This window comes from Dothidotthia symphoricarpi, assembly GCF_010015815.1.
Source record: "Dothidotthia symphoricarpi CBS 119687 unplaced genomic scaffold P153scaffold_13, whole genome shotgun sequence".
NCBI lineage: Eukaryota > Fungi > Ascomycota > Dothideomycetes > Pleosporales > Dothidotthiaceae > Dothidotthia > Dothidotthia symphoricarpi.
The window spans coordinates 435,206-459,477 of record NW_022985020.1 but is presented as its reverse complement, the minus strand read 5'-3'; the positions used below and the strand labels follow the sequence as shown (position 1 = coordinate 459,477).

Genomic DNA, 24,272 nt, shown 5'->3' with positions numbered 1-24,272 from the left:
TATCTCCAGTCCAACAACTCTCGTGGTCCAAATCATGATCTTCCCCAAGCACTTCGTAGAAGAAGGGAGCTCGGAAGTTGGTATTGCTCCCCGATCTCTGGCCTATAGGTTCCCAGAAGCAGTCACGCTGAAATGTCTCTTATTGATACGAACACGCAAGTTTGTATCATTGAAGATCTTATTGGAGTTTCTGACAAGGTACTTCTTCCCATTGCAACTTGCTTCGACAAAGACACTCACGAAACTTCTTGTTCAACCTTAGCTAGACACTAACAAATCTCCCAGCCTAATCATAAGAAGCCACTATCTCGTAGTTGTTCGACTACTTGTTTTTCTTTACTTATTTCTGCCAGTTCTTCGCGCTCCTCCTTGATTTGCACCATTTTCAGAAGTATTTCAGTACTAGATGGAGCATCTAAGACTAATTTCACCTGATGGGCCATTACCAGCAATTCTTCATTCCATAGGGCAGTCTCGTCTTCTTCCAAAATGCCTTCTTTAAGAAGGGTTTCGCAGCTCGCCCTCCATATCTGGTACTCTTCCCAGGGGGAAAGTGTTCTCGAGGTAAACGCTTCGTAGATACTGTAAGCTAGGGTCGAGGCTCCAGCACTTAGAGCTACGGCCTGGTCAAGTTCCATAACGGAATAACCAGTTCGCGGCACGGAGAATAGCTCAAGTAGTACTAGTGTCGGGTCTCTATCTTCAGATAGTACTAGGTGAATAACCTCGGGAGTATATATAACGAACGCGAACACCCAAGGCATTATTTTGGAAAATAACCTAAGAGCGCCGAATGTCTTGTTGCGATATGTTTCCAGTCGAATATTTTTACCGCGAATTTGGAGAAGGCCGGCGTACCTGAGTAGATTGTAGCTGGACATGGCTATATTACACACATTGTAGGAATCTGCTGCTGGAAACTCCACCTGCAGAGCTCTCCGTACGTACTTAATCGAGGAGACCGATAGACATAGTGCAAAGATAGTTGCAGTGCAGACAGATCTCTTCATTTTCCCGGTGATGGCGGAGATGCCGAAAAGCCAAGGTCCAAATGCGAGATACCAGAGGACAATGCAGGATGTTGCGTCCAAGATTTCCTTCGCTGGTGGTATACCATCTTTTCTGGTGTGCCAAAGCTCGTACTGATATTGTATCGCTGCGACACTGGGCAGTGTCAGAGTTGCGATGAGGTCGTTTCCGATGGAGTCTTGCGACTCGTTCCGTCGATTACAGGTCCATGAAACGAGAACGGAACCCATGGTACATATCCAGCCTACGAATGCACCGGGACCATACAGAGATGAAACTTGTGGAGAAGCATTCATTGTAGAAACAAAGAGTGAGGAGTAAGGTGATGTTCAATGCAACGGGATAGATCCGGAGTTCTATCGACGTTATAAGATATGATGCAGCATGGAAGCACCGCCTCCTTCAGCAAGATTACGTGATGAGGTCCTCACCGGAAAAAGAAAGGGGGTTCTGTGTCAGGTTTGCATTGGATTCAATGTTGCCGTTTTTGGCTGCAGAGGAGACGAATCTGTCGGAATCCAGAAATAGCGAAACGCTCGGTTTTATGTAAGATTGACAGCGAGATTAATTCATTGTGGCAATCCATATCCTGGTATGAGGCTGTGTAATGTAGTCTGGTTGCCTAGTTTACCATGCCTCGTCGACCGTCCTTGGTTTTAACCCCTTGAAGATACATCCCCTGTTACATAAGATCATTGTTCGGCCCGCTTGAACTTCACGCACCATGTGGGTTGATATATGAACCAAGAAGAATTCAACACATCTATGATAAAAGCTATCTGTTTCTAGTACTTGGTTGTTCAGCTAGGTATAAAATTGCAAGATTGCTCAATCGTGTTTACACTTCTGAGATGTAACAAGGCTGCGCCTCCTACTTTCAAAGGAGCAAGTTCCCTGGTCATTTTTAATCTGCATTGTAACGCTGACAGAAAGGCTGCGCATGACTACTCCCTCTAAAACAACATCCGCGAACTCGTCACCAAGATGCTACAGACTTAGTCAATGGTTTGACCACAGCTGAGTTTCGGATCAAATATGCCGCCAAAATGAAGACAGTCATAAAGACTGGACCCTCGTTGTATAAAAGTCCACGCCTCTTCCACTCTCTAGATCTCGCTTACAATCAGAGGATCTGAGAATACGCTCAGAATCAAACTACGATATGGATAACAGACACATCATGCCATTAGCATCATTCCGAGCAATATAGCATAAGATACAGGTAGAACCCAATACTTCTCTCAGTGTCTCTGCTTCTGTTGCCGCATAAAACTGCCTGCACCTACTTCGTGGTTGCTGAAAGTGGTGGGGGCTATCTACCACAGTACAAATGGGTTTTCACATAGGTCTCTCAACAATGCAAGCACAAACAGCCTGCATCGAATGAAAGCGCGAAATGGCGTGTTCCTCCTTAAGTCACATTGCGAAATTTGGGCTCTGTGCGTATTCCAGAACGCAACTCGCAAGACGACAAGAGTTGCCTCTTCGATTCGGTTTGCAGGCAGGTCACGGTCCAAAAAGTCATCGACGAGGTCTTGGACAACTGACAATATTCTGCGCAAGCAGAGGTCTGGAAAGTCGATCTTGACATTCAGTTGTCAACCAGAAGATTGGCTCTTCGGACTCGTTATTCTTGAACACCTCAGAAGTAGACGACAGTGCCATCGAGAACATGGCAAGACCCGTGCGAAAAATGAACGAATTCTCGAGTTTTATCCGGCGAGGCGTTTCTTGACCTGTCAGCGGAGTTGAAATCAGTGATCTAGCAAAGCATAGGAAGGAAGAGAATTATTCATTAAATCATGCATTGCAGCTGTGGGCCTGCAGGGCTATTGAATACGGATTATACTGCCATCAGTGACATTCTGTGCTGCCAGCATTGCTACAAATTACCTGTCGAATTGCTCAATTTCTGCTACTGCGACTGCGACGTTCCTCTTCCTCTTCCTGGTAGGTCACGCTCTGTAGGATAGTCTTGGTGATCTTGATATCGCTACCCAGAATGCTCTCCTTGCTCTCCGAGTCCTGCAGCGGATATGTCGACCTTTTGGCCTCTGATTTAGTCGGCTCGTGCAATACCACCCACTCCTCATCTCTCCCACCGTGTCGTGCATGGGATGCGGGCCACATTGTATGATGATCCCTTGTCGAGCGGTCCGGCACCGAGTCCCCTCCAAGGTTGAAGACACGTCGAAACAAAGGGCGAAGAGTGGCGATGCAACCAACGATCACGCCTATAGCGTTCTCAGCGTATCCCCAGATCAGGACATCGGATATCCCATCTGAAAAATACAAGTTAGCACTGTGATGTCTCCTGAAACTCGTTTGGACGAAGTCTCCCATTTGGATTACTTACATAAGAAATCGGTCGAATTGGTTAGATTTACAGTGTAAACGAGACGGATGCACGCCGACAAGCTAGCTCTACAGTGGTATGTTAGCACTTGTCGCTACGTTCATGTCTGAATGGAAAGTCTTACAGGGCACCAAGACTGAGAATAAAGCCCACGGAGAGTTTGGCGTTGCGGTTGAGCTGGACGTTCCAGAGGATTGGAACAGGCCTACGTAATCAGCAACAGAATTCAGCACGGTTGTGCCCTATCGTGTGATGGCTTACAGGATAGCACAGAACCAATCTGTGGCAATGTTTATTGCCGTGGTAGCATAATAGATGTCGGCAAGTGTTTTCGCGGGATTGCATTTACCGCTTGAACCGGAAGTGTCCCACGCGTATCTTTGCACAAACAGTTAGGCGAAGCAGCATGAGGATGGAGTGAATGGTACTTACCGCACAGGGCTGCACTGAAATATGATGTAGAACAACGCGATGAGGTTCATCGCAGTAAACATCACAGACACGACGTACAGGCTGTGTATGTACTTCTTTTTCCCCCATGCGATACGCATCAGCATGGCAGAGATGCTTAGTTTGATGGGAATAATAGCGGCGCAGTAGAAGACTTCGAAAAGAAAAAAAAACTATGCAAGTCAGGTTCCGCATCACATATTGGTCTTGTTTTTCACATACCATGAGGCCTTCGACCTTCTCCGCCGCAGCCAGTTTGTGTTCATGAACTCCAATTCCCTTGAAAGATCCTGCAAGACATGCAACCGTTAAAACGGTGAACGGGACCTACACAATTAGTCGACTTAATCGATTACCTACACCGACACGAAAATTTCACTTACCATTGCGATGGTCATACACCAGTCGTCTATTCCCCATGCCTTGTTGCGGAGCCTTGTGTGTACGCGCAGCCCAAAGACTAGATAGGCGATGACTCCCAGGGTTATCACCGTCGCTGACACCCCGGGTGCACTATCTCCAAAGTAAGTCATTCTCAAGATGGGTCTTTCTTAAGCGCCGCTGGGAATTGAAAGAGAGACACAGAGGGTCAGGTCAGTGTGGAGCAAGTAGTGCTCGTCAGGTAGCGGAGAGCGACTTAAAAACTGGGGCACATCACATCAAGAGCAACAGGGAACATATAGAGAGTCCGAGGAGGAACGGATACCCCTGCTATACTTACTAGTGCCTTTCGCGAACAGCTGGGGTACCATGTTGGTACCTGAGATCATCAGACCCTGTAAATGCAAAGTCATTCCTGCGCCGCACATCTCTCCAATGCAAAGACTCGTTAGAAAGTTGCTGGATCAAACAAAGTATTGACTTCTAGGTCATGCATATCGCAGTTCTCCAACTCCTGTGTTGTAACTACTGCGTCCGACTTCTTTTTTCGAATAATTTCGAACAAAGAAATTTGCTTTTTGCAAGCCATATGTTCGACCGGTTCCGCCTGCGCGAGTACGTAGTATGCGTGGCCAAGCGGGGAAACCCGTTGAAGACAACAAGGTTTCGACAGGTAACGACTCAGTGCTAACCACCCGGATACGGAAGCTACCAATGGACATTGGCCTTAGCCGAGCAATGAGGTGATTCCTATATAGGACGGCTCGCGCCAGACGCTAAATTCCCGAGGATTAGGCGTTTCTGGATGCGATAACTGATTCACCAACGTATGACTTTGCATGAACATCTTTCGATAGATCCAGTACAGTGGTTACCGCCTCAAGGCGTCAGCCACTCAACCATTCAGCATCAATTCTCCTTTCGACGCGATGGCGAATGGATTCTACCTCGTGAAGTTCTACAGTACAAGCTCTTTGGCAGCAATCTATGATGATCGGTAAGAATGCGTAACTAATCATGTCTTATGTTGCTTCCTGAGGGGTTTTCAGTTCATCTTACTGTTTCTCCTTCCTTCAAGTCATGCTATATACTTAGTGTTCTTCCGGCTGAAAACCATGCTTCCTCTGGCAAGTCTACACAACTCGCGAGTTAAGGGTCCAGGGAATCTCACAACGACGCCTCATTGCGAGTCGTGAAAATGTATATCAAGTTTCGATAAGCAGCGGCAACGGGTTCGTGTCCCCTCGGAGTCCTTAGCCGGAGTATCTATGGGGCAAGCATTGGCCAGTATCCATTGTTGGGGTCTTAGCGTACAAATTTCACTGGGGGCATCCGTTGAGCTAGGAAACACGGCAATGAACATGACAAAGTAGGCGAGATCTGCGGCAAATCCACAGACCTGGGTATAACTACATGACTTCTATCCGTAATCTTACAGTAATAGCTTTACCAATCGTCTGTTACTTTACAATAACAATATACCGAGTATGGTTTTTATCGCCCTATTACATGCTAGAATTTCAAAATCCAGCCTGAGCAAGCTGTGTTTGTGAAGAAGAAGGCGACACTTTCTCTAAGCTCTTATTTACAATTCCAGTACCTTGATGATCCGTTTCTTGGCTCGCGTTATCTCTGGAAGGATATTCCTCTCTTTCAATGATTATCTCTGTTGTCCTCATCACACTTTGACCTTGTATACCCACTAGACTGATACCGTTTCCGTGTATGAATGAGGTGAAGGACGGGATATCGTTCTCGTTGTTGTTCGTTGGGTCGATGATAGATTTGTGCGAATACAAGGTAGTGCTTCCATAGCATCCCGAGCGAGTCCGTGAGCCCTGACTCTGGGACTTACTCAGCTGTAGGAGTTGGTTGAGGATGTTGAACTCGAGTTTGAGCTTGATGCTGTAGACCGCTGGCTTGAGACATGTTTGGATCTCGTAGAGGCCGGCGTACTGGAGGCTGACAAGGATCACATCGAGGACGATGAGGATGGCATTGATGTATATGAGGTGCGTTTTTACACTCTTTCGGGTCTTGCCATTTGCCTCATAGACCGGGCCAAGCATTTTCGTAGTGTAGTAGATGTATAGTCCAGAGATGAAAACTTCTTGGAGAGCAAAAATCGTAAGCTGGACGCATTCGTAGACTTCGTAAGGTCTCACGAATGGAGCTGGGTGAGAAGAGTTGACCCCGTAGACCAACACTGCCACTGGAATATGGCATATGAAAACATTGGCGATGATAAGGATGAGGACGCCTCGTACTTTAGAATAATCGTATAGTACCAGGTGGAGTCGGGAGTAAAGGACAACGGACTGTCCAGTGACCATACATATCCAGCCAATGATGATCAATGTCGCTGAAAAATAGTTTGCCGTTGTAACTTCGAAGAACTTGAGGATGTATCCAACACCATTGACTGCTATGCCCCATGTGGCCACTACTAAGCTCCAGAAGTAGAGCCCTCGCCATCTCCTGAAGGTAAGAAAAATAAGAAGTGTTAACTCGATGACTCCATAAAACGCAATAGCGAGAAAAGCGGACATGAGCATGGCGATGGGGAAGGAAGTCCGTAGACCCGCCTCGGTAGTTTTGGTTTCGTTGGTTATGCTCATCTTTCGTACCCGTACGATCGACTACCGATGGAGAAAATATGTAGATGTTATCTGCGAAAAGCAGTTGGGGAAGACAACCCCCCAGTCAGATTCAATTCTCTAGCCAAGCATATCCCTAAGCATGAAACTCATGGTATACTTTCTTAGTTCGTGTGACGTTGCGTACGGGCCGATGAGATACTATGTTAGCCGCCTAGGCTGACCGGTAGAGAATAATGTGACAGTAAACGTGGCGAACGTCCTGTTCAATGCACACTGTCTAGGATATTTAAGGGTCTTTTCGAGCTCCCTGGTGGCTACACTAACCTGGATATGATTTCATTGATCATCGTGGCTGGACAAGCCTGGTACCTCTACTGTGGTTGTTGCCAGCGCCATATGCTCTTGGCTAGTCAAAACAGGTCTCCCACAACAGAGGATATGTGAATGTACAGACGTTTCCTTCATCCAGGACAAAATTGCACGCGTGTTAAGTATTGTGTATAAAATGTATTACCAAGCTGCGGCTGGCGCCTAATTGAGGCGATGCCATGAGTTAAGGCTTACATAATTTGATTTCAGGTGAGTTGTCGCCGCAACCCCTGAGTCAACTGAGGTTAGCAAGTTTCAGAATCTCCACCCCCCTACATAATGGGGAATCAGCCTTCATGAGAGGCTGACACTGACTCGGATTGTTGCGTTACCCCGGACAGCACCCCGCGAATTATTCCAGTGAACAGAATCATGATCTTCGGTCAAAACCCCCTAATGGCCAGCCACATTGCTCTTCGTTGCATTGGAATAAGCTGTAGTAGCAAGATACCTAACCCCATTCATTCGGTTTGTTGTTATAGAAATTCAGGGCTCCAGTTGTCAACATGATTGTACTATATTCGAAATCTGGTGTTGCCAACAAGTGCATTTGTGTCGAATGTTGCGAGCTCTCACATTGCGTAAACTCTCAGTTACAGTATGAAAGTGGAAGGCGAAACAGTGCGGTTTCGGGACATAGTAGCTTCGCTTATACGGACTTCGGGTACGCCCCCTGGTAACCAAACTTCGGTGAATCCAAGCCGATTCCGAACCCGAATCGTAGCCACAAGCATTAAGCCTAGCGCAGACCTTGCGCTCATGTCGAACCGCCTCTTCGATGTAGGGACGTCTTAGAACTAGATGATGCTGCCCAGAACCGCAGGTACCTGGTGTGTTTCTGCACCATCCAAGTGTTAATGTACATCGACGCGCAACAATTATATGACTTGAAGCCAATCATATAGCTGGAACGCATCTCAAATTGTTGCCGCGGAGTCTAACCAGCAATGCTTGGATGAACTTTCTTGGCTAGCCCACTTAGTAGAAATGATGCTACGGCGCTCATGGCTACTCGCTACTCAATGTTACTAGATGAAAAGCAAAGAAAAGGCTTGCATGAGAGCTCATGTCACAGTTGGGTCAGTTGTGCTGCCGGAATAGATGGGTCCGTCGTTCAGAGCATGGCATCGCAAGTCAGCAACTAGTTTGTCATTAGTCACCGCCCATCGATCGCCCTCCATTTAGTATCCAGAGAAATCAACCAATCCTTCTACATTAATTGTACTCATACCAGAGACACATCGCCGATTAAGCCGCGATGAGCCCGTCCACAGGGCTAAGGTGTGATTCATGGGGAGTGCACTGTCCACCAACATCGGCTGTGTGGATGAAGATCAGCACACAACGCGACGTGCACGTTCGTGTTCTTCCAGCGTGACTAGCTAGTCGCTCTAGATAGATGTGTGACGATGTGCACCAGGATTACACAGATCTCCAGGCCTACCGAAGGATGGGGCGAACGAGAAGATGTGGTTCGAGGGATTTTACGGTGCGCAGAAAGCTAGACACTAGCCCGACAGATCTGCAAACCTTGTACAGCTATGACCCGATAAAGCCCGAAATCAGGGCCCGGCTCATTAACAGACTCCACTACAGCAACCTGACTAGAATGCATACCTCGCTTACAGCGTTCTTTCTACATGGCGCATGAACCCTTTCTTTGACAAGACAAACTCACAGGCGCACGCAGAGTTGTTAACACACTTTTACAGCAATTAGGATGTGTTGTATATCAAACGGCTACAAATGAAGCATGGCCCTGCCAAGGAAGTCGTGTCGGTAAACGTTCCTATGTTTTCTGTGTAATAGCACCCGGAGGTGCTGTTCAGCGGCTCTTCAGTGCTTGTAACAACATTTTTCTAGTGATTGGCCTGCTTCTTCTGCTCTTTTCCATTCGGTCTTTGGTCTGCAATTGAGGGCAATCTATGAGGGGTTTTTTACTTTCGCAACTGTGCTCGGATGCGGCCAGTTGAGATTTTGAAAAGTTCTACTGGCAGTCACATCCTGTTGCTTCTTGATTGGTGTTTTGCAGCCATCCAAGGGCGCAGGATGGGCTAAAGACTTTTACAAGCATGACTTGCTTAAAGATACAGAGGTGAGAGAAAGGCTTGTCGAATAGTCTTACGCCAGCCATGCAACTGAGCAGTACTGACGTGTCCTAGAACAGGGCCGGATGTATGCGCAATACGATAGAACTCATCTATGTCAAGTTTGCCAAGCGATGTCAAAATCTTTTTCAACAGATCGATAGGACGCTACTTGGTTACGCCTGCCTTTCCCACGAAAATTCATGGCCATGGCATTCTCCTTTCCCTGTTGCGTACTCTGCTGAGCCACGAGGCCGAGAAACCACGACAAACAAACTTCGTACCCTTTTTATCAGCCTACAATGTCCTCATCCTCTACCGCCTTGACTGGATCGAAGTAAGACGTTGGAGCTGGTTGTTGGTCTCTGCTACTTATCACAGCAGGAGGATTATAGACCAAAGTCTTCTGTAAGCCTTCGCTTCAGACTCAGCTACATGTCCCAACTATCGATTCAACGTAGGCCAATGACAAAAGCAGCAGCAGTGATAGGCGAGGCACACTATACCCCGCGTGAGAGTCCTATCGCGGAATTGTTCACGCAAGGCTGAAGACTTGACGAGTATTTAGTTGCAGAGCTCCCTAAGTCTAGTACCCTCCGGATGTGCAACAACCCATCTCAAAAATCCCATCGAAATTTATTACGCTTGCACCAATGTCAGGCCTCAAAGTAGTCGCTCTCGTCGCTGCTATTGTTAGTTCCTTCAGCGCGACAGACTCCTTCATACGGGCACTTCGAAACCACAGCAACGAAAAGAAGCGCGAGAAGGCTCAAGAATTAGAGCAGCTATAGAACGCTATCGCGTTGGGACCGCCGCATGTACAAGACAAGTACGATCGAGACTTTGCACAAAGCGGGGCGAGATTTGCTTCGGGTGATGGTGTGTATCAACTCTGGCGTCTGTGGCAGGGCTGAATTGGCAAACTAATCATGACTCTCAATCACAGCTACTGCCAGAACTCAGCTCACAGGTATCATGTTGAACATGCAGCAGAATATGATACATTCGCTCTAGAACATACTACTGTCCAGTTTAGCTGTGGCAAATGTAGATTTCTCGTCGCTCCTCAGCACGTCCAACCGCTCAAGACTCGACTCCATGTCTGCGTTATCACAACGACATCAACGCTTCAACACTGCTGCGCCCCTAGACCAAAGAACCCTCAACCTCATAGCCTCCGCGAAACCGCCCAGCTTCTGTCCGGGCGCCATTGCCCTCCAGAAAAACGACGCATTGTTGGTTGGCATGGGCTGGACATTTCACCCTGTGGCACCAAGGTCAAAGCATGGAAGCCGGAAGGAGGGCGGCCGCCCAGCTGGGCGAAAGCGTGTCGCAGCATGCATCTTGCCTTTTCGTACAAAGCACACGTGCACTCTACTGTGAGCGAGCGGCAGAGATACGGTAAATTCCACTGTCTGCGGTTCTGCACCATCTGCTGGGACAAACTGGGTGTGGCGTCAGTGAAGATGGACAAGGATGAATGGCTGCGACATGTTGATCAGCATTTTTCGTCTGGGGAGTTTCAGATGTGTAAGGGGCGGGATGGGAAGCAGCAGAGAAGGTCGATGTGTGCGGATGCTTGCTGTGAAAATATCCATGCTGGTGTGCAGTGAGATGGTGGGATCTAATAGGTAAGAACTAGACTGACAGGTAAGCAAGTCATCAGACTCGATTGTATGGCTAGAAGGGGTACAGGTTCAAACAGTCACTGATCAAAGTATATTGAAGCATTCCAAATATGTCCATCCAACCAAACACACCGACCCCCCTACCCTCATCAACGCCGCCTCAGCAAGCATACGAACCCGCATCAGCATCTTCTCACTCCCATAACACTCTGTCAAATCCTGCTCCCCAACCTTCCTCCTTAGACCACTTCACGTGCTACTCTGTCCAAACACTGTTGAAGTGTATTCATATGCTCTTACACAGTGCAGATCTCGACGAGTCGATGAGTCATTTTTGCATGTTCAATAAACACCCTACACTCCGCCTCCTTCTCCCCACTCTACCACGCAGGCAGCAACCCGCTCCTTATCGCTGCGAGCTGTAAACACTCCGACACTCATTCTGCTGCCGTATCCGGAACAAATCGATCAGCAGCTCGAACACGTTCGTCTCCAGGCGCCCGTGCAGATACACGCCCTACTGCAAGCGCGTAAACAGGTCCACGACATGTTTGTCCAGATCCTCGAGCCGCGGGGCGAGGCAATTGGCGTCGTGCTGCACACGCGGGGCGGGTTGCCATGGCGGGGGTGGAGAGGGAAGCTGGGGGAAAGGAGAGTAGATATCTACATATCTAGACATCTACTCATCTTACCAGGGCGATGCTTAGGCTTTATCTCAGTAGCCTTAACGTCGGCCGTACAAAAGTCCATTCTCAAACCTTCTCAGGGAGATGTTGCACCGCTGATCGGCACCACCACGTTCGCGTCACGCAGTCACATGGGCGCTAAAAGCTGACTGCAACAACCTACCGTCCATCAACATACAACTTGCCATAATATGCAGATCTGCCCCAGATTCGACGCTTCCTGCGCAAAGCAATAAAAGTCCCTATTGGATGTCCACTGCGGGGAAAGATAGACACTTCTTGGCCCTCCTCCCCCCCAACCCGCGTTACCCATGTGAAATATATAAGCACCATGATAACATCATGGGGAAGTAATAGTGCAAAACCCAGTAAAAGTCAACATATAAACACCCCGGCTCTCCCCAAACCAAGTCTCTCCATTCCATCGCATCTACAAGTCTTTACAGAACAATCACCCCCAAACACAAACATGACCACAACCCAAACCATGCAAAACCCCTCCATAGTCCTCTACAGCGCCAAAACGGCAAAACTCGAAGACAAACCCATCCCCTCCCTCTCGCCCCACGACGTCCTAGTCCGCATAGCCTACATCGGCGTCTGCGGCAGCGACGTAACGTCCCCCTCCCCCCCAAATACCCCACCCCACGCATCTAACACCCCCAGGTACACTTCTGGCAGCACGGCGGGATCGGAAAGCCCATCAACCCCGCCACAGGAATCGTAATGGGCCACGAAGCCTCAGGCACAATCCACTCCATCGGCCCCGCCGTCACGCTCGTCCAGCCCGGTGACCGCGTGGCCATCGAGCCCGGAACCCCATGTCGCTTCTGCACAGCGTGTAAGTCCGGGTCGTATAATTTGTGCCGCGGGATGCGGTTCGCAGCCGCTCCGGGGCCGCCAGACACACAGGGCACGCTGGCGAAGTACTTCCGCGTGCCGCAGGACTTTGTGTACAGGATTCCTGAGGCGATGGGATTGGATGAGGCGGTGCTGGTGGAGCCGTTGGCTGTGGCGGTGCATGCTGTGCGGTTGGGGGATGTGCGGGCCGGGGAGACGGTGGTGGTGGTTGGGGGCGGGACGATCGGGGTTTTGGTCGCGAGTGTGGCGCGGCAGTTTGGCGCGCATCGGGTTGTTGTTTGTGATGTTTTGGAGGGGAAGTTGGGGTTTGTGAGGGGGTGGGTGGGGTGTGAGACGTTTTTGGTGGATGGGGGTGTGGGTGGGGAGCGGAATGCGATGAGACTGTTGAGGGAGTTTGGGCTGGAGGAGGAGGGGGTTGATACGGTGGGGGGGAGGGTGGATACTGTCATCGAAGCGTCGGGTGCGGCGTCTAGTGTCGAGATGGGGATCCATGTTTTGCGTCCCGGGGGCAAGTATGTGCAGACTGGCGTTGGGAAGGCTAAGGTTGAGGTGCCGATTGTGGCTTTGAGTATGAAAGAGCTGATGGTAAGGGGCTGCTTCAGATACGGCGCCGGGGACTATGAGTTAGCGGTCGGACTGATGAAGAAAGGGCTTATAGACGTCAAGCCGCTGATTAGTTCGGTGACGCCGTTTGAAGACGCGACATCTGCTTGGGAGAAGACAGCGAATGGAGAGGGGATCAAGAACTTGATTGAGGGTGTGAGGGATTGAGGAATCGTATAATGGAGTCATCGCTGCTAACAGCGCAAGGAGTGGTACTATCTACAAACATAACATTACTCTATATAGTATATGAAATCGCGAATTCATGGTATCGTCCGTCGTAACCTGGATCCCCAAGGTTTTGCCCAATGCCCGCGCAATGCATGATCAAATTAAATCCAGACATTCACTCTCCTTGCTAGAAAGATCCAGCGCCGCGCAAGGTATGCTCGCCGTTTGAAACAAAAAACGCTGACAACGCTAATTTCAGTTAACATCCATACCATCATCCTCCAAGTCATCCTCTCCATCATCATCAGCACCAGTCAAAACACCGGCACTGCCGATGCTCCTCTTTCGGTTGCTGCCATTGAAGACACGACCAGTGATCTGACCCAGCAGTTCAAGGTCCTCGCCACCCACGACGCGCGACTCGGGGGTAGCTTCGCAACAAAGCTCAGTGATGCCATCCGGACTGAGGCTCTTGAAGCCAGCCGTGCGAACCACTCGACCCCAGTTGTGCAGACAGTAAGAAGCCGCTCGATGCTTCAACCAGTCTTCGCCAGCAGTAGCAGCACGCTCCCAGATGATTGCTGCATGCTCGACATCAAGTTCTCGGCCCAGACGGTTGACGCAGAGCAGTCGGAGACGCGGCATATCGTAGATGTTGGACATGACGAGCATGCCTGCGACGTCGCTAAGAGTAGGACCGTTGTGCGGATTTGGAGCGATGCTGTCAGTGTACAGGTAGAAAAGGAACGCACGGACAGCAGAGTATGGTTCGGGGATGTGCATCTTCTTTGAGTGGAATTCGGCCATCTGTGCACTCCAGAGTCGAGCAAAATGCGGCCAGCGAGCGTGCAGGATGAACTTGTGAACGTGTATGGGACGAGACGTGGCTGCCACCACGGTCGACGAAGCCGAGTCGGCAATGGAAGTGTTGTCGACATTGCTATCATCGTCTGGGTCAGCAGTGATGATGAAGTCCGCTCCGCTACCTGTCTCTGGCGATTGATCGAACGTCAAAGATAAATCGGCGCCGATACCAGTCAGGTGCGAGGAAGCGTTGGCGTCAGACGAAGGCATCATCTTTGAATGCGTGTCAGATGCGAGCTCGTTGCCCAGTATGCCGTACTTTCGTAGATCAATAGCGAGGACGTCGCTGAGGTATTCCCCATTGTGAGTACCGTCGGCTGCTGTCTCGATAGGACTGCCAAGAAGCCATGCATGGGTGCCCTCAGGGTTTATCGTGCAGTAGTGCCAGCGGTAGTTCGGGCTGTATAGATCTTTTCCGTCTGCCAGTTTCTGCCAGCGAAGGGTGTCTAACTCCAGGCTGGACAAACTCGTTTCGCAGCTGAGCTCGGCGGGCGTGACAAAGTCGAGCAGGCATCCCGAGGAGAAGGCGTGGAAGTGCGTGCCTGCGGCTTGCGATGGCAGATTGGGGCTCGAGTGGAACTTCAGCGACGAGACAGAACCGGGTGCAACATAAGGAGATCTGTTGGAGTTCATCCCATGATATGATTGGACACTCGAGTTTGCTGTGTAACCGGTAGTTCCAGTCGTGGGCTGGCTTGTTGCGGGAGTACGGAAGCGGAATCTCGAGGAGAGTGACTGTCTGTCGCCGGTGCCGAACTTCATAGCATGCTCAAACTCGGGGCTGCCGCGAAGATCGAGCCACCAGATTTCGTTGTTCTTCTCCATGTCGTCATTGATTCCTCCGAAAATCCAAATGCGCCCATTCCAGATCCAGCTGGCGTGGTCATATCGCGGGACGAATTTCCAGGAGCGTGACCAGGTCCAGGTCTTGAGATCGAGGTAGCAGATGTCGTCCAGCACGCTGTCGTGTCCGGTTTGGCCACCGCTGATGTACAGCTTGTCGTCGTAGATGACTGCAGAGTGGCGAGCTCGGCCGCGAGGGATGGGCCCATGGAGCTCTGGCTGTGTCCAGTGTGCAGTCTTGAGGTCGAAGACGATGACGTCGGCGAGATGCTGGCGATGTTCGTTCTCACCACCAAAGACCAGGAGCTTGTTGCCTTGCCAGAGACATGCGGTGTGTCCTTCGATGATATGTCAGCAGAGGTCTGCGTGCTGGTGGTGGCCGACTTACCCATGCGCACCCCCGGGATATCGCCGTAGTTGTCTACTAGATTCCACTGACGGGTTGCCAGGTTCAGGCGCAGGACGTGGTTGTACACTAGGAAAGGTGGTCAGCATTCGTCCCATCATCTGCCATTGCAGAGCCCATGATGCGCAGCTGCTGCGATAGCACGGCCCTGCTCAGCTGTGCAATTGCGCCAAGACGTCATGCTTCGCCATTCCCCTCCTTCCTGTCTCGACTCACCTTCGTCGGTGTATTGGTCGAAGCCCCCAAAAGCGTAGATCTGGTCGTCGCCAACATAGGTGACAGAGGCATTGACGAGGCAGGCGGGCTTGGCGCCGATGGTGGAGATCATGTTGGGCTTGTTGCCGTCGATGGCGGATCGGCGGTTGCGCGAGGGGCTGGCGGACATGAGAAAAGTGTTGTTGCTCGGGCTGGCCGAGTCGGGTGGGTTGAAGAGGACCGAGGGCGTCGTGGCGCCGGCGGCAGTCGAGTTGGTCGGCGAGAGGTGGGTGGCCGGGACGCTGGTGTGAGCCATTGGGCTAGTCGTCGACGGTGAACGGGGAAGGCGGGCGCAGAAGGGCCCTGGAGGGCAGGGGTTGGCCTTTGTCTCGCAGGTGAGAATTGTTTGGACGATGAGGCTGGGCCGGGCGTCAGGCGATGCGGGCGGTGAGGGCTTCTGCCGGGGCAACCGCCGCGAGAAAGTCGAACAAGCGATGCACTCGCCGAGAGCGTGTCTGGGTGACTGTCGCGCACACGGCCTCAGTGAAAGCTGCACATGGTCCTCTGGCAGACGCACGACATTATTATTCCGACGGCTGAGCTAGCGTCGTGTCTGTCTCCGTTGGCAAGGCACAGGCCCGCACGTGACGCCCATGTCATCGCACATAAGGGTCCATGCGATCACCCCGTCAACCATAGTGTAAACAATATTTATTCGAACAGGAGCGCTGCTGTCACCACCTCTGCCACACCCACCTCTGCATCTCTCCGCCTGGTCACCCGCCAGTCTGCACACAACCCAATTACTTCGAATCAATACTACGAGCATCGAATACGCCATTGCCTAAATACTAATTTTTATATACAACTACAGCACGCACGAAAAGCATCTTGTAAGGACACCACCCGCCAGACCCTAGCCGCACGCTAGTTCTAACACGGCACTAGCACAAGAACACCGCAGCCATGGCCAGTCCAGCAGTCCTGACTCCGGTCAAGAGCCGCACGTCGGTCCTCTCCTCCCGTACCGCTGGCGGTCGGATGCCCTTGACGCCTTCTCCCCACACGCCCCGCTCCCAGACGCTCGATGTGCAGGCGCACGAGTCGATCCATGGCGGCAACCTCATGGCCCGCTTCCAGCGCTCCATCTCCAAGAAGTCAATGCGCGACTCGCCCAAGTCCAACATCGCCAAGACCAGCTCACCGCGCCGCCTCGACCTCGGCGTGTCGGAGTGGTCGCTCACGGGATCCGGCAAGCCCACGACGGCAAAGGTAGCAAAGCCCGTCAAGGCCACCAAGACAGCAAAGACGCCCAAGGCCAAGAAGGACAACCTCCGCCCCCGACCCACCAAGACGCGCATCACATACAACTCGGCCGACCGCTTCATCCCCAACCGGACGGCAAGCGAGGCCATCTGCAACGTCGGCACAGGCAAGATCGACCTTGAGCAGCGCCCAAAGTCTAGCTCCAAGGCCGAGGGCTCTACAGTGCTGGCCAGTGCTGCGAGTGCTTTCGACCTCGGTGGCCGTGGATCCGAGGAGGACGTCGCGCTCTCACTCGAGGGCCTCACACTTGACGACGACGAGGAAGACAGCCAGCCCCGCTCAAAGGCAGCCCCAGAGACCGCCGCCTACCAGTCCACGCTTGCATCAGCATGCGGCATCAACACTAACACTCGCATTCTTGCCTTCAAGCCCGCCGCTCCGGAGTCGTCAAGGCCAATCGACCTCCGCTCACAGTACAACCGTCCTCTCAGGGCTGCCAGCAGCGTCAACGCACAGAGCCGTCGCCGCATCCCATCAGCACCTGAGCGAGTCCTCGACGCCCCTGGCCTTGTTGACGACTACTACCTCAACCTCCTTGACTGGTCTTCTGGCAACCAGGTCGCCATTGGCCTCGAGCGCTCTGTCTACGTCTGGTCTGCCGACTCTGGCTCCGTCGCCTCCCTGTTCGAGTGCGCAGCCGACACCTACATCTCCTCCGTGAAGTGGTCAGGTGACGGTGCCTACGTCGGTGTTGGCCTTGGCACAGGTGAGGTCCAGATCTGGGACGTCGAGGAGCAGACCAAGCTCCGCAGCATGTTCGGCCACGAGACGCGCGTTGGTGTCATGGGCTGGAACAAGCACCTTCTCTCTACCGGCGCTCGTTCCGGTCTCGTGTACAACCACGACGTTCGCATTGCTCAACACAAGGTTGCCGAGCTCGTCTCGCACACTGGCGAAGTCTGCGGTCTTGAGTGGCGCGCCGACGGTGCTCAGCTCGCGACTGGTGGAAACGACAACATGGTCAACATCTGGGATGCGCGTTCCCTCACAGCCCCCAAGTTCACCAAGACCAACCACCGTGCTGCCGTCAAGGCTCTCGCCTGGTGCCCTTGGCAGTCAAACCTCCTCGCCACTGGCGGTGGTTCCAACGACCGACAGATCTACTTCTGGAACACCACCACTGGTGCTCGCATCAACCACATCGCCACCGACTCCCAGGTCACCAGCCTGCGATGGAGCACTCACTACAAGGAGATCGTGAGCAGCGGTGGCTTCCCCGACAACAGCCTGAGCATCTGGAGCTACCCAACCGGCGTCAAGAACATGGAGATCCCCGCCCACGAGTCTCGTGTTCTGCACAGCTGCCTCAGCCCTGATGGTCAGATGCTCGCCACCGCCGCTGCGGACGAGTCTCTCAAGTTCTGGAAGGTCTTTGAGAAGAAGCCCGGCCAGCCTTCCGTAGCTGCTGCTGGTTCTGCTTCGATGAAGCCCAGCGCAACGAAGCAGATGACCATCCGTTAAGGCATATCATCTAAATGGGCTTAATCATATTGCAATGCCCAGCACTGCCTTCGTCTCCTCACCACGGCACTGCTACAGGCATGTCCACATCGGCAACCGGCTTGCGCAATGGAGCCGTCATCATCAACCCGATTCTACGCGCAACGGTAAGCCGGTAAGTATCACACATCTCGTTTGGGTATGTGACGCGCTCCTCTCCCTGAGGACCTCCACATCTACCCCTCGAACATGTATCAATCTTCGTTCCCAGCGGAGGCGTCGGGAAAGCATTGCAAGGCGTCTCTCTACACATTACGAATCATCATGACAATCAATTGGAATGGAGTCATATCAACCTCATCATGGGGATCTTTTTTCGAGGGTGCTATCGTTTTGGTCTGCTCGGGTTGTTCTTTGAATGCTTGAGGGTGTATTTTTCTTTCTTCTTCTTCTGGATTGGGTGTAGGGTTATGGATTGGCATGGGAATTGGCGTTTAGAAAGTTGGTTTTAATTAACCAATGGAACAATCAATCAATCAATCAATCAATTATATCTAAACTTTTATTAAGAGATGTTCTTGAGTGAGCTGTTGAGCTGATGTTGGTTTGTTAGGTTGTTTCACTGCTTTAAGGGCCTCTGACAATGTATCTTTGTAGTAATATCGAATGCCAGAACGTATGGGCCAGTCCAAACAATACATCAGGTCTCTTTCTCTCAGACAACTCAAAGTCTTCCCAACAACCAGTCCCATATCCACACAAAACTTCCCCAAACCAACACACAAACCCCCATCTCACCACAACCCCAAATCAATACCTCACCCTCCTCCCCCCAGCCCCCTCCCCCATCCGCCAACTAACCCTCACCCCCCTCGCCTCCGCATACCCCAACGCATCCCTCCCCGTAATCCCCACACACATATCCGCGCGCACAACCCTCAACCCCGGCAACCCATCAACCAGCATCTTGATCGCCGCGCCGGAGATACGCGTATGCGACACGTCGAGCGAGTGCAGGCCTGAGACGGGGAATCTGAGCAGGGCCTCGACATCGTCGTCTGTGAGGGGCAGGGTAGCGAGGTCGAGCGTGTGCAGCGTCGGGGTGAGGAGGCGGGGTGAGGAAGCGAGGAGAGTGGGGAGCAAGTTGGTGTGTGTAGCGGGGTGGATGCGCAGGGCGAGGGTGTGCAGCGGGGATGTTGTTTCGAGGGTGTGTGTTTCGCCGCTGGAGGGGTCTTGGTAGGTGTCTAGGAGGAGGGGGAAGAAGTCTGGGCCTAGTTTGTCGATGCCGGAGAGGGTTAGGTGGGTGAGCGAGGGGAGGCGCGAGAGGGATGCGTTGGTGAGGAGGGGGGCGCTGGGCTGCGTGTTGGTGTATTCTAGGACTAGGCGGCGGAGGGTGGGGGGTAGGATGGGGAAGGGGCCTGCGCGGAGGTGTTTGAGGGTTAGGGTTGTGAGGGAGGTGGTGAGGAGGGAGGGGAGCTCTTGGATCGTGGGTACGACGGTGAGGGTTAGGGACTGGAGGGCTGGAGTGAGGGAGATCAGGGATGCGAGGGATAGGTCTGTGCCTCCGTCGACTTGCTGAGTTAGACTCAGAGTGTGCAGGTTGGGGAACGGGCCTTTCCAGGTGCCTGTGTATCGGCGGCGCAGGATGCTGCGGATTTCAAAGTGTTCCAGGGTGGGTCGGTGGTGGAGGATTTGTGTTGCGGTATCGAGTGATATGTCGGGATGCATGACGAATCTCTTCAGATTGGGCGCCAGCTGAACGATGTCGATGAGCGAGGCAGACACGTGTCCGGGGAGTGCGAGAAACTCGACATCGGCGAGGCTTTTACAAGCTCTGGCGATATTCTTCAACACGTCCATGTGCTCGAAGCGGTCTACGGTGATGCGGGTGAGGCGGTACTCGGAACGTCTGACAGCCTTGTCGACGAAAGAGCGCGGGACTGATTTCCTGGCGCCGGAGAGGTCGAGATGCATCCACACGCGTGAAAGCTTTGCGAGATAGTCGCGCCAGCCTCTGCTAACACGCATGCAATTGACCACGTTCCTGAAAGGCAGGTATGCAAGGATCATCTCAACGAGTTCGACTGGCAAGATGGTGAAAGGATCGATGGCCATTGGGGGTGAGAGCTTGCGTGTGAGTTTGTCGTGTAGTTGCTGAAGAAGCTAGTAGACGACCATTAGCACTCCCCTAAACACAAAGAAGCATACGACAATACCTTGAAGTTCTTGTCCCCAATGGCGATATTCTTCATTCCGTACTTGTAGATGCCAAGCGCTGTATCCGGCTTGTCCATCTTCTCCAACACGCTCGCTGTACGCAAATACCCCTTTACATCTTTCTTGTCCAGCTTGATCATTTCCCTGCCATCTTTTACTGCAGCATTCAAGTCCTTCAGCCTATCATAGCAGGCGGCACGGTGGTCGTAGAGGCTGACGGATGGAGATATCACGATTCCTTGTGTGAACGATTCCGCGGCTTTATCGTAATCTTTGAGTTTGAAATACCGCCGTCCAAGTTCTTGGTGTTCTTCTGGCGACATCAGGCGCGCCATCTTATGTAGAGTTGGGTAAATGCAATCACACGATCGTAAAGTTGAGGTGTGAGAGATCGGATCGACGCGCCGGGCTAAGAAAGCACGACGCGAAGCCACGTGTGGTGGTTCGTGCTCCTTCTTCAACTTTAAGAATGTCCCTTCCCAAGACGGCATTATCGTAACATTTAGTAGCTCTGGCATATACATTCGCGGTCACTAAATACGCTCAATAGATACATCAGAATCATTATTGTTTTGCGTTACGAGCATCGTCATCGTGCCACAATTACTGGTAAATATACACGAACAGCCAAAGCTGTGATGAATCCAACTTCAACATTGTGTAGACGATAGCCCACTAGAACGAACAAATGCGTAGCGAAGAGAGCGTTGGGTATATGGCAGAAGAAAGCAGACTAAAAGTGCCTCACCGAACAAAAGCAACACACCTTCGAAATTTGGCGACTCCACGGCGCAAGTACTGACATCGTGTACATCATGCGTTGATGATGAGATTTCTCTGACTTGGATCCTCTGGGTAGTTACCGAACACGGTTCGATACAACTCCCGTAACCACTTGAACGATTCACTCCTCGCCATCCACTGCACAGATCGGCCGATCTCGAGAGCTGTCAGCCTACGTGGCGGTTGTGTGTGAACAGTACGCATTGTTGGATCCGTCAACACCAGCTTTCTGTAGTTTTCGAAGAGCTGGGTCTCCCAGGGAAGTACTCCGAAAGTGTTCAGAGGAAGAGAACGGATAAAGTCGGGAAGCGGCGATGTTCGATTGTAACCCGTGTTGATGGCTGCTTTGATAATCAAGCCTTTCAGACGGATCAAGTTTGGATCTTCGCGTCCTGCGGTTGCTGTTGATGAGCTTTTGATGGATTTGACGGATGGGCCCGAAGCATCAGAGTATGTGGAGAGATTCGAGGATGCAGAAGACCAGCGGTCGTGTGTACGCGTCATGCCCGCCTCCGGCCCCAGGACAAGAATGTTGGGTACATTAGGCTCGTCGGCAGGCGAGAACTCCTCACGGTCGTCGAAGATGGTAGTTGGCGTCTCTGGCATTGTCGGAATATTTCTTCTGGCTGAAATGGCAGAGTGGTATGATTCATTCATACTCGAAGACCGCCCAGACCGCTCCGTGTATGGTTCGGAGTATGCGATTTGGGAATGTGTCACGGACCCGGGGCCATTCGAGAAGGCGTACTGACTCGGTCGTGGGGTACCGCGTTCGGGTCTTACTTGCGTCCAGCCTTCGCGGAACAGGTCACATAGCTCCCAGCAAGATTGGATTGCGGATCCCAGAAGCTCCTCGTCAGCATCCTTTGCATCTCGGCTGTTTTGGCGGAGGCTAAAGAGCATCTCGGCTAATGACCAGCATGCGTGAAGTAATGAGTCTGTCTCTTCTGGGAGGGACGTTCTCTGCTTCATCAGCCGATGGCACAGTGTCCAGTAGAAGTCTAGTGTTCGTTCTCGGAAAGTTTCGGGTAGTGTCCGGTCATGGGCGTTGTAGAGGTGGTTGTTCATTTCAAAGCTGACTCTCAGCACTGAATCGGATTCCTCGTCTCCCCGCTGTCGCACGTCAAACAAGGCCTGACAGAAATCCCGGCAAAGCTCCAAAGTCGGCTTGATCTGTGCTGACGGGTCCTCCTCCCGACTTTCGTAGAGCCTTTGGCATAGTCGCCAGCATGTCCTCCACGCATGTTCTTGTATATCAGCTCTTCCACCAGAATAGTGGAACATCCGATGTCGATGGTTTTGACTAAGCTTTGCGAGGGAATTGCACAGGGTCCAGCACTCGTCCAAGGCGTTGCCCAACGCAGCAACCTCCTTGTCCGTCTCGATTATGCCGTTCAGCACCTGGCCCATTGTTTGGGTGCCAATGGATGCAGCTTCGCTTTGGCGTGACGAGGGCTGGCTATCGTCTTGTTCGATTACGGAGCTCGCGGATGAGTCTGTGGTGGCGCCTCGGTCTTCGTACTCTGCTATGTCTACGCGAGTTAGCACAGTGGCATGGGTAGTGTTTGTGGACGCACCAGCAAGGTTGAGGCTCATGCGGGAACTCCGCCGTCTGAGATCCTCGTCGTAGTCCTGACGCGTCTGTGCACGGGGGGTGCTGCGGTCTGGGATGCCCATGGGCACGTCGGTGTCGATGGGCGTGGTGAATGCGTGGGCGTACGCGTGCTGTGAAAACTCAGTCATGGCAGCCTGGGAGAAGGCACGGTGAGCACGACGAACCTTGTTGTTGGACTCGGGAATCATGTTCGCTTCCGGTGTCTGGGGCGACGCGACAGCGACGCTGTCAGATGTGTTGGCACTCGAGGACGCGGCCGACATGCTCAATCTGCTCTGCTCCAGACGTCAGCACCCAGGCCATGCAACCTCAACCAGGGCGACACGTACGAAAGTCTTGAAGTTTGCCGGCGCGTGGATGACGGACGGCGGCGCATCGTCCGAGTTGGAGCGCTCATGCACGGGCAGCGTCGTGTCCAGCTTGGCCGGCTGTTGAGCCAGGAAGTGAGTGTCTGCGCGGCGCTGCATCGAGTCGCGCCATACCTTTGCCTGGCGCTCGTGGCTGGCGGGACTCACAATGTCGTCCGTGTCGGGCGACTTGATGTCGCTCATGCCGTCTTCGCTGTCGCCGTCTTCCTGTGCGTCCTCGTCGATCTGCGGTGGGGTCAGCCCCGCCAGTTCCGACGTGTGATGCACGTGTCATGTACCTCGGTGTGGTCCGTGTTGCTCGTGCCATTGCTCTCGACGGGCGACGGCTCGACCGTGGCCGGGTACGGGCTGGGGGGCGGCAGGAGGTGGTCGGAGGGCACGCCCGAGGATCTGAGGGCAGGCATGGTTAGCACAATGCAGGGCAGTCGGGCGAGGGGCCGCACCTATTTGAGAAGACGTGGGCAAAGGTGCCGGGCGAGCTGGGCGAGTCGGTGTAGGGGCTAAAGGCCGAGTTGAGGCCTGCGGTCGGTGACGGCATGAGCTGCATCGCCGTTGCCATGGCTCAGAGCTGCCTTGCACCACGCACGACAGCGAGCTGCGCCCGGATTGCGCCGCACTGGCACGTCTGGCTGCAGCAATGGCGCTCTCGCGGCAGCACGGGGCGAGGGGTTGTGGGTGCAAGGCTGGGCGTCGACGGCTGTCTGCGTTTCAGTGCGCGACGGCGAACCAGACTGGCAGGCGCGGCGCGAGACGGTTGGCGGGCGTGGAGCGTGGGGAGCGTTGGAAGCGCTGGCGACTAGGTGGGCGGCATGGGGCGGGGTGCGAGGCTTATAGACGCAGCAGGCCAGCTGCCGGGAGAGGCTCGCGGAGGGATGCGATGGGACGGGGCTCGAGTGCGGCGCGACGGCTGTGTTTTGTTGCGAGCAGCGACTGTCTGCGTCGGGTGTCTATCGCTCGTCGTCGACGACAACTCCCTCCGCCCGCCTAATGCTGT

General features: G+C 52.7%; 9 protein-coding genes across 9 annotated transcripts; 3 read left to right on the top strand and 6 right to left on the bottom strand.

Moving 5' to 3' along the window:
- Nucleotides 1-290: 290 nt before the first annotated feature.
- Nucleotides 291-1,325, bottom strand: P153DRAFT_432419 (uncharacterized protein; the record flags this gene model as incomplete). The annotated part of the gene is made up of 1 exon (XM_033672968.1): nucleotides 291-1,325. One exon carries the CDS (start codon nucleotides 1,323-1,325, stop codon nucleotides 291-293), a length of 1,035 nt encoding a protein of 344 aa, XP_033522393.1.
- Nucleotides 1,326-2,879: 1,554 nt separating this feature from the next.
- P153DRAFT_319184 (uncharacterized protein) lies at nucleotides 2,880-4,449 on the bottom strand. Its single transcript, XM_033665077.1, has 7 exons — nucleotides 4,219-4,449; nucleotides 4,058-4,162; nucleotides 3,818-4,008; nucleotides 3,647-3,763; nucleotides 3,510-3,590; nucleotides 3,386-3,453; nucleotides 2,880-3,311 (listed from the first exon to the last, which is right to left on the bottom strand). Exons 1-7 carry the CDS (start codon nucleotides 4,366-4,368, stop codon nucleotides 2,935-2,937), a joined length of 1,089 nt encoding a protein of 362 aa, XP_033522392.1. The 5' UTR covers nucleotides 4,369-4,449; the 3' UTR covers nucleotides 2,880-2,934.
- A 1,170-nt stretch (nucleotides 4,450-5,619) lies between these two features.
- Nucleotides 5,620-7,247, bottom strand: P153DRAFT_367913 (uncharacterized protein). Its single transcript, XM_033668384.1, has one exon. The coding sequence runs from the start codon at nucleotides 6,832-6,834 to the stop codon at nucleotides 5,737-5,739; it is 1,098 nt and encodes a 365-aa protein (XP_033522391.1). The 5' UTR covers nucleotides 6,835-7,247; the 3' UTR covers nucleotides 5,620-5,736.
- Nucleotides 7,248-9,387: 2,140 nt separating this feature from the next.
- Nucleotides 9,388-10,962, top strand: P153DRAFT_405202 (uncharacterized protein; the record flags this gene model as incomplete). Its single annotated transcript, XM_033672009.1, has 4 exons — nucleotides 9,388-9,609; nucleotides 9,657-9,680; nucleotides 9,841-9,964; nucleotides 10,309-10,962. 4 exons carry the CDS (start codon nucleotides 9,388-9,390, stop codon nucleotides 10,653-10,655), a joined length of 717 nt encoding a protein of 238 aa, XP_033522390.1. The 3' UTR covers nucleotides 10,656-10,962.
- A 1,111-nt stretch (nucleotides 10,963-12,073) lies between these two features.
- Nucleotides 12,074-13,218, top strand: P153DRAFT_293713 (GroES-like protein; the record flags this gene model as incomplete). Its single annotated transcript, XM_033663909.1, has 2 exons — nucleotides 12,074-12,199; nucleotides 12,253-13,218. The coding sequence occupies 2 exons, from the start codon at nucleotides 12,074-12,076 to the stop codon at nucleotides 13,216-13,218; spliced, it is 1,092 nt and encodes a 363-aa protein (XP_033522389.1).
- Nucleotides 13,210-16,106, bottom strand: P153DRAFT_367912 (kelch repeat protein). Its single transcript, XM_033668383.1, has 3 exons — nucleotides 15,551-16,106; nucleotides 15,317-15,403; nucleotides 13,210-15,266 (listed from the first exon to the last, which is right to left on the bottom strand). Exons 1-3 carry the CDS (start codon nucleotides 15,843-15,845, stop codon nucleotides 13,477-13,479), a joined length of 2,172 nt encoding a protein of 723 aa, XP_033522388.1. The 5' UTR covers nucleotides 15,846-16,106; the 3' UTR covers nucleotides 13,210-13,476.
- A 40-nt stretch (nucleotides 16,107-16,146) lies between these two features.
- On the top strand, nucleotides 16,147-18,345 carry P153DRAFT_46429 (meiosis-specific APC/C activator protein AMA1). The gene is made up of 2 exons (XM_033673212.1): nucleotides 16,147-16,422; nucleotides 16,478-18,345. Exon 2 carries the CDS (start codon nucleotides 16,496-16,498, stop codon nucleotides 18,314-18,316), a length of 1,821 nt encoding a protein of 606 aa, XP_033522387.1. The 5' UTR covers nucleotides 16,147-16,422; nucleotides 16,478-16,495; the 3' UTR covers nucleotides 18,317-18,345.
- Nucleotides 18,346-19,105: 760 nt separating this feature from the next.
- On the bottom strand, nucleotides 19,106-20,882 carry P153DRAFT_423965 (uncharacterized protein; the record flags this gene model as incomplete). Its single annotated transcript, XM_033672461.1, has 2 exons — nucleotides 20,512-20,882; nucleotides 19,106-20,458 (listed from the first exon to the last, which is right to left on the bottom strand). Exons 1-2 carry the CDS (start codon nucleotides 20,845-20,847, stop codon nucleotides 19,106-19,108), a joined length of 1,689 nt encoding a protein of 562 aa, XP_033522386.1. The 5' UTR covers nucleotides 20,848-20,882.
- Nucleotides 20,883-21,018: 136 nt separating this feature from the next.
- P153DRAFT_367910 (uncharacterized protein) lies at nucleotides 21,019-24,189 on the bottom strand. The gene is made up of 6 exons (XM_033668382.1): nucleotides 23,722-24,189; nucleotides 23,557-23,668; nucleotides 23,240-23,503; nucleotides 23,075-23,185; nucleotides 22,873-23,020; nucleotides 21,019-22,827 (listed from the first exon to the last, which is right to left on the bottom strand). Exons 1-6 carry the CDS (start codon nucleotides 23,835-23,837, stop codon nucleotides 21,326-21,328), a joined length of 2,253 nt encoding a protein of 750 aa, XP_033522385.1. The 5' UTR covers nucleotides 23,838-24,189; the 3' UTR covers nucleotides 21,019-21,325.
- Between the last annotated feature and the right edge of the window lie 83 nt (nucleotides 24,190-24,272).

Coding starts and splice junctions, on each gene's coding strand:
- P153DRAFT_319184 (XM_033665077.1), bottom strand. CDS start 4,368: ATGACTTACTTTGGAGATAGTGCACCCGGGGTGTCAGCGACGGTGATA. Junction 4,009..4,057: donor AGAAGGTCGAAGGCCTCATG/GTATGTGAAAAA, acceptor TGACTTGCATAG/TTTTTTTTTCTTTTCGAAGT. Junction 3,454..3,509: donor ATTCTCAGTCTTGGTGCCCT/GTAAGACTTTCC, acceptor ATACCACTGTAG/AGCTAGCTTGTCGGCGTGCA.
- P153DRAFT_367913 (XM_033668384.1), bottom strand. CDS start 6,834: ATGAGCATAACCAACGAAACCAAAACTACCGAGGCGGGTCTACGGACT.
- P153DRAFT_367912 (XM_033668383.1), bottom strand. CDS start 15,845: ATGGCTCACACCAGCGTCCCGGCCACCCACCTCTCGCCGACCAACTCG. Junction 15,404..15,550: donor CGACCAATACACCGACGAAG/GTGAGTCGAGAC, acceptor CACCTTTCCTAG/TGTACAACCACGTCCTGCGC. Junction 15,267..15,316: donor TATCCCGGGGGTGCGCATGG/GTAAGTCGGCCA, acceptor ATATCATCGAAG/GACACACCGCATGTCTCTGG.
- P153DRAFT_46429 (XM_033673212.1), top strand. CDS start 16,496: ATGGCCAGTCCAGCAGTCCTGACTCCGGTCAAGAGCCGCACGTCGGTC.
- P153DRAFT_367910 (XM_033668382.1), bottom strand. CDS start 23,837: ATGGCAACGGCGATGCAGCTCATGCCGTCACCGACCGCAGGCCTCAAC. Junction 23,669..23,721: donor GCCCACGTCTTCTCAAATAG/GTGCGGCCCCTC, acceptor GCCTGCCCTCAG/ATCCTCGGGCGTGCCCTCCG. Junction 23,021..23,074: donor TTCCCGAGTCCAACAACAAG/GTTCGTCGTGCT, acceptor GAGTTTTCACAG/CACGCGTACGCCCACGCATT.